The sequence below is a fragment of the Dermacentor silvarum genome, chromosome 1 (assembly GCF_013339745.2).
Source record: "Dermacentor silvarum isolate Dsil-2018 chromosome 1, BIME_Dsil_1.4, whole genome shotgun sequence".
NCBI classification, from domain to species: Eukaryota; Metazoa; Arthropoda; class Arachnida; order Ixodida; family Ixodidae; genus Dermacentor; species Dermacentor silvarum.
Window position 1 is genome coordinate 77,848,640 of NC_051154.1, and position 7,678 is coordinate 77,856,317.

The window sequence follows — 7,678 nt, forward strand, 5'->3', positions numbered from 1 at the left end:
TTTAGCAGTTAACATCATTCACGGCAGCAGAACTTTACGTCCATTAAAGAAGCCATTCTTCACATCCTTCGGCAACCTACGGGACGATGAGTCATCTTCACAGACTGCAACATGAACAGAGCTAGTAACCAACATCCAATAACCCGAAACATTGGTTACATTCATCGTATGGCCACTATCGCTGGCCACACTGTAATATTCCAATGAATTGCTGGACACTGCGGCATATGGGTAAATACAAAAGCTGATCTAGCTGCCCGCAGGGGCCTATATTTAAAAAAGTTGAGACAAATATAATTTACAAAAAAAAAAAGCCGGCGCATTAGCAATGGCAAAGAAATGCCCATAATGGAATCGCCTGTGGAGTCTGTCGCTTCATCAACATCACTTTCTCCACTCAATTGACACCGTCTTAAAATCAATGTTTCCGCATATCAGCTTCCTCGTCATCTGGAGGCAATTCGGCCTCCAGACGGCATCGTCTGGAGGCCGAATTCACCACTGCAGTTTTCAACTGTCTACTAGCCCTTATTGTGATGCCCTAGAGTCTATGAAACACATTTTGTTGGAATGTTCAGGTTACAGAGACGAAAGGACATGTCTCAGTAAAATGGTGTCTGCTTCACAAACTTTTCTGTATAGGAAGCATACTAGGTCCTATATACTTTGGCGTGCCTCATAATCAGATAATGGCTTTGGCACGTAAAACTCCATAATTTTTTTTTATATGTACCTTCGTCAAAGCAACGTCAAGCTTTATATCTTATTTTTTTCAATCCATCAAGAGATTGGCTTAATTGGCAAGATCCAACCATTTTACATCAATACAATCATCACCACCTCACCTGTACATACAATGATCATATATTTTCCTTTTAACACGAAAGTGTTTTATGCCGGGGTCCACCAAGACTTCACTGACGTATTTCCGTCACGGAAATACGTCATAGAACATAATACAAAGAAAGAAACCAGAAGAAAAAGTTCCACAAACATGCAAAATTTGGAAATCGAACCCACGACCTCTCGGTCCGCGACGATAGATCGCCGAGCGTTTAACCCATTGCGCCACAAACGCATTTGCAGAGAGCTACACAGACGCGCCTTATATATCTAACACTCCTCCGTGTACCCGCGCTCTTGCTCGGGGCGGTGCCGCTGCCTACGAGCAGAAAAGAGAAGTACTGCATTATGACACTAACGCGCACCGACAGTGAACGCTTCGGTGGTCTCAGCACTACGACGCCTCGATGCCAGCATTCGAAGGGACGCTGGCATCAAGAAGCACTACCAACGCCACCTAGGTGGCGTTCACCGTACTCAGCACAGCGGAGCGTGGCCTCCGCAATTAGCTCTGAAAATGTTTCTGAAGTTGATCGCGGAGGCTGCAATTACGACGCGCTGTACGCGCTGATTTGACTCGGTGACGATTCAGTTACGTGCTTTGTCTTGCGCGTTGTATTAGTGTGTCAGTTACGTGCTTCGTCTTTCGCGTTGTGCTAGCGTGTGCAGCGTAGTGCAGCTTCCATATGCACGACGGTTGCTCATGGTCATCGACGTTGGTAGTCGTGATGGAGGAGACGTGCCACCAGGCGTCAGCGTGGGTGCATCAACGCCTAAGGGCGCTTTAGCCACAAAACACCAATAGACATTATATATCAATGTGCAATAAACATTACACTACTTCTGTGAAGACACGTTTCACTTTCGTGTTCTATACCGATTCCTATATAAGAGGGATCAACCACATTTTTTCTTTTTTTTTCTTCTCCCACCCTCCTCTCCCTAGAACCTTCAGTCCCCAATCTCATTTCCTATGCAGAGTTGCATTTCCTGTGCAGAGTTGCATTACATATGCGCCTGCGGAATTCACTGTATTTCGTTAAAGAACTTTCTCTCTCTCCCTCTCTCCATGCATTTGCTTTGTCCGTCTGTAAACGAAAGGCTCCTAAGCGCAACACCCGTTGAGGTAGTGGGAAAGGTAAATTTGATATATGAGTGATTTGCACCCAGCTGGTTGCTCGAGGGTCGCCTTCATGCCGACGGACTGATGTACGTTTACAGCTTAAGAAAAGGCTCCACAGGCGACAACTTTATTAGCTATAAATTGGCGCTTGTGAACATATATTGCAAACATAAATTATCAGTATCAGTGTGCTTGGCGACAGCTCATAAGCACCACTTCATTGTGATTAGCGTATACGGGCGACATCATAAAATACGGCGTTGCTTTCCAAGAACTAAATGTAGCTTGCACTCTGCCAGGGTTAAATTCGTTTACCTTTTCGTTGGTAATTTCTTATATTGTTTAGGATTGTAAAAGTTTATTGTTACAGAAAGCCGCAACCAACGTGTCGCACAGCCGTACCATTGCACGTTATCTGCCTTCTGAATTTAACACTTTTAACACTTTTTATTTCGTATTTATCACTACACTGTACTAGCAGTTGTTTCCGGCACAGACAACTATATAGCTTTTCGGAGTTCCGGAACGGCACCTTGGCGTGAACAGAAGCCATGACGTGATAAGTGCTTGTGTCTGTACTTTTGTTTCCGTTTTCAAAATATCGCCGTGTTCATGCTGTTTCACATTTTGAGTTTTTACATCTGTTTTGATTTGTTAATTTTATTATTTTTAAATTTTATGTGGAGGACTTATGTTTACAACTGTCTCTCTTCAGCGGGTAGGTTTATTCGCTTTTGCAGACATATTAATAACCTAATAATTATCTACTGTACGCCCCATCCGCCGCCCTTGCGGTAACATCCTAAACAAAACCATTTGCATAATTTGCAGTGACTGGTGGGGCACGTGTTACGCAATGCTACTAACGTATAGCATCCGAAAGCTCTTGCAGAGAAGCTCGAAAGCACAAAGGGCTCCAAAGAACCAGCGAATGTCGCATTGCTGCCACTATAATTGAATATGCATGCACTCGGAACAAAAGCTGCACCGTCAGCAACATTATTTATTTATTTATTTATTTATTTATTTATTTATTTATTTATTTATTTATTTATTTATTTATTTATTTATTTATTTATTTATTTATTTATTACAGGTCACGATGCCCGCCCCGAAGAGGCCAAGTTACGTCGACGTAGACGGGATCCGGGTACCAGGGGGCTTCGATCCTGACCGCGTACGAGAAGCACTGAGCTTCGAGCCGATGCCCGGAGACATCTTTCTGGTCACGTACCCTAAGTGCGGAACGCACTGGATCCAGCAGATCTCGCAGCTCATACTCAACCGTGGCGCGTCGGCCAGCAACTACCTCGAGTTCCAGATGAAGACGCCCTTCCTGGAATTTACAGGCAAAAGCCACTTGGACGCCATGCCACCACCACGGCTTCTCAAGACGCACTTTGCCTTCGACCGGCAGCCGTACCACAAGGGCGCCAAGTATGTGTACATGGTGCGCAATCCCAGGGACTGCTGCGTCTCCTTCTACCACCACTCGCGGGGCATACCCGGCTACCACTTCGCGGACGGATCGTTCGACGACTTCTTCGAAGTCTTCATCAAGGGCGAGACGGACTTCGGCGACTACTTCGACAACCTGCTGTCGTGGTACGAGCACAAGGACGACCCCAACGTGTTCTTTCTCACCTACGAGGACCTCAAGAAGGACACCAGGGGCGGTGTTCTTCGGCTAGCCCGCTTCCTCGGAGAGGAGTACGCGGAGCCGCTCGAGAAGGACCCGGACCTCTTGCAGCAGGTGCTGGACAAGAGCAGCTTGCAATACATGAAGGACCACATCGAAGTGTCCAACAGGGACTTGCAGAAGCTGTCGAACACCGCGAGCGGCGCCACCCTGGAGCCGGTTCGGAGAATGTTCGTGCCCGGAGACGGCAGGCATCCGACGATACAATTTATACGCAAGGGTCAGGTGGGTGACTGGAGGGGCCACTTCACCCCCAAACACGAGGCGAAGATGCGTGCCAGGATCGAGGAGAAGACCGCTGGCACAGACGTGATGAGTCTTTGGAAGGACTAGTGTGTACAGTCGCGCCCACCGCTTTCGGACGTGAGATACAATACTCATCTACTTGTCATAGACGTAGATAAGGATCAGATTCTTTTTTCTTGGTATAATAAAGTACTACCTCACAACTGCCGGAAAATTACTAGCAGAGTGCCGCAGGAGCTCGTCGCAACCAGTATACTCGTATAACTTGAGCGGCCAAGAATTTATACACGAGTGCGGAATCTCACAGCCAGTGATTCTAAAGCCCTGCATTTGGGATGGCAAACCGGCCCATGCGATTTAAAATGAATACAACTAAAACAAGGAGGTCCCCTTACAGGCTTCTGCTCTGGGACCTCCTTCTGTATATTCATTTACGTATTATACTTAGTAACTCAATAAAACATTATTCTGATTCTGAAGACGAAACACCACCGGTAGGTCTAAAGAAAAATAAAAGTGCTTAAATAATGCTTCAGAGGACTTTTAATTCCCCGCACACACCTGCAGCGATGAAATCGACCATGACCGATTAGGGGATGGTCGCGTTGTTGTTGTTCTAACCACCGTCTGGTCGCAAAACTTCCTTTTGGAAGTATCACAGTCAGTGACGTCCCCCCTCTTCCTTCTTTTTGTCTTTTGTGCTGTGTGTGTTCGTGCGTGCGCGCGCGTGTTTGTGTGTGTGCGCGTGTGGTTGTGTTTACGCGTGCGTGCGTGCCTGTGTTTGCGTGTGGGCATGTGCTTGTGTGTGCGCGTGTGTGTGTGAGCTTGTGCGCATGGGCATGTGTGCGTGCATGTGTTTGTGTGTGCGCGTGCGTGCGTGCAAGTGTGTGTGTGTGTGTGTGTGTGTGTGTGTGTGTGTGTGTGTGTGTGTGTGTGTGTGTGTGTGTGTGTGTGGTGTGTGTGTGTGTGTGTGTGTGTGTGTGTGTGTGTGTGTGTGTGTGTTGTGTGTGTGTGTGTGTGTGTGTGTGTGTGTGTGTGTGTGTGTGTGTGTGTGTGTGTGTGTGTGTGTGTGTGTGTGTGTGTGTGTGTGTGTGTGTGTGTGTGTGTGTGTGTGTGTGTGTGTGTGTGTGTGTGTGTGTGTGTGTGTGTGTGTGTGTGTGTGTGTGTGTGTGTGTGTGAATATTCTACATACCTGATGGTCTACATACCTGTCTAGCCATAATCGCACCATAAGGCCTTCAAGCAGTACTATAACACAGCCTATGAGGCTTCGAGTCTTCCGGGGTTACTTTATTATGAAGCAAATGGCTTTCTTTGGCTCTTTCACCCGTTTTCGTGGTCGGTGGTTGGCGATCTGACTTTCGCCGCCGATACAGAGGGCGCGTGTTCTCGCGCAACCGAGTTGGGAGATGCCACTCGTCGCCAGCAATAAATGTATCAGATATTAAATTGTGCAGATTCCACGCACTGTGGTAATTTATGTTATGCGAAACATATTGCAGGTATACCTGGCTATCCAGCATTCTTTTGGGTTTCGCAAACCGTTACCAGATGAATATACGCGTTTGTGTGAATTGAGAAGTGATGTGCGCGGGCCGCGAGCGTACGGTATGCATGTGTGACGACGGCGGCACGACGGCGACCACGTCGAAGACGATCGTATGGCAGCAAAGGCATATTTACGCCGGCCGTTCGGCGTGAGCTTACGACATGACGACTGTTGGGCTCTATACATGGGTAGTGGTCGAGCGTAAGCTGGAGAAACACGGATTGCGACGTCATCAGCAACCACGTGTTATACAGTCCTACGTACCTATGGCTATGTCACGTGGTGTATGTTAAAACAGGATTAACTTGGGCGATCGTTGGTACAACGTCGCAGTTTCTACGCAGCGTAAACTGCAACGAGGAAAGTGCTGGGAAAAGTGGGCCAGTCCCGGAGATAGTGCAATCTAACACGGCGCCTCAATGCGCGAGCTGTCACAAGGAAGGACGACGAGGAAGTGGCAGGTGGCGCGCACGTCGAGTGTTTCAAAGAGCTGGCTGCCTTGGAGTGAGAGAAGTATGCGTGCGATCGCGGCCTACGAAATGGAGAGCGCTATACTGGCATGGGAAAGCATGGTGCCAATAATATCCGTAACCAACGTCTTACAACTTGAGCTATAAATAAATAGGCTGTTGAAAATGTAGTGTGGAGAAATAAAGCAGCATCAACTATTTCCTTTTGGAGTCCATACAGAGAACAATTTTCTATCGTCAATTGTCTGATGTGTTGAATCGCGTTAATAAAATGTGCGTTTCTCCAGCAGCAAATACTTTCTTTTTCAAACATCGCATTTCGACGCTTCCTGTGAAGACGTGGCAGAAAACAAAGGGAGTCTTCGTTCCCTGGGACCCAAATTTCAGATTGTGTGAAAAGCCACAAACCATTGATTATTGCTTCAGTGATTGTTGAGACGCAGTGTTTTTTGGGGGATGTTCTACAGCGAACTCATGTAAGAATTACAAGTTAATCCTATCGCTATCAGATATCTTTATGTGACAAACAACAGAACCTTGCCATACGATCTCATTTCCCCTATTGGATTGCATAGTCTCTGGAGAGCAAGAATGATAGACAGATATGCCGAGCCACTCCGAGCAATGAAGAACATCTTTCAGGAAGAAATAATTCAAATACGTGGGATATAGGAGCTTTCTAGTGAATCTCTTGACTCATTTAACCTCTTTCATCTGCGTTTAAATTTGACTAATTATGGACTTGTGTGTTTAGTGTAAGTGCTATGGTTTTGCTTCCCTGTAATAAAGAAAAAAATAAGTGGAATCGTGGCCTAGTGGTTAGAGCACCGGGTGGCTGTGCTCCACGGCAGATGATTCCACCATGGGTCACACATTATTTTCTTTTTATGAAAGCGAAGCAAGACAGGAACATACCTACCTAGCTACCAACTGCAACGTGCCAAGAATGAGGCAAAGAATGCTTCGCATTAAATACCTTCGATGCGGAAGTAGCTCTGACGAACTTTTATGAGTTCAAGATACGGCATTTGCAACGGTGAAAGAAATATTTCGTTAAATTTCAGTGAACGTCCAGGGCTATTCCGGAGATGTGAAAATGGGCAATATGTGGTGACAATGCGAAGGCATAACTTAGCTCCGTTGAGGACATGCCTTCGTAACATCGTTGCTGAGCGTGTAAGCGAATAGCCGGACCTCTCGGCACGACGTGCTGTCGCGCCGTCATGCGGTAGCTGTGGCTTGGCTGAAGGTTTAGATTCTGTAGTGAAGCGCTCGGAAATAATTGCTCCCCTCTTTTCCCCGCCTCCCTCTTCCCCGGTGGCGGCTGCGGGATAGGGCTCCGGCGCCGCTACAGATCTACTTGCTAGCGGTTCTATTCACTACGGAATTACGCAATGAAACAACAAACGCTTAATAAATGTCCTCACTGCCAGAAATATACGCCTTCAAGCGAGTCATCTCTTTAATAAAGCGAATCGTTTTATTAGCGAACTGGCCTCTAAACTTACGCCACTGAATCCACTGATCACATTACCACTCCTTTTTCGAACTTTATGCGGGAGACAGGCCTTGGGAATCGCGCGTAGTAACAACGCGCATTCCGAAGGGCAAGTTGACGTTAACGAAAACAGCGTAGTTCAGCACCCATGTTTAGTTCATTTTTACTCATTTCCATCCGGGTTACCCATTTTCAGCATTACTCATTTCCGTCCGTGCTCCCGTCCCCTTCAGATTTGATTAAAAGATCC

At 46.8% G+C, this 7,678-nt stretch overlaps 1 protein-coding gene across 1 annotated transcript in view; it reads left to right on the plus strand.

Moving 5' to 3' along the window:
• LOC119431052 (sulfotransferase ssu-1) overlaps positions 1 to 4,383 on the plus strand; it is a 13,746-nt gene extending 9,363 nt beyond the window's left edge. Inside the window, exon 2 of the mRNA XM_037698519.2 lies at positions 3,063 to 4,383. Within this exon, the coding sequence (XP_037554447.1) occupies positions 3,069 to 3,998 (930 nt within the window). The 5' untranslated portion in view covers positions 3,063 to 3,068 and the 3' untranslated portion in view covers positions 3,999 to 4,383. The remainder of the gene's footprint in view (positions 1 to 3,062) is intronic.
• The last annotated feature ends 3,295 nt before the right edge of the window (positions 4,384 to 7,678 follow it).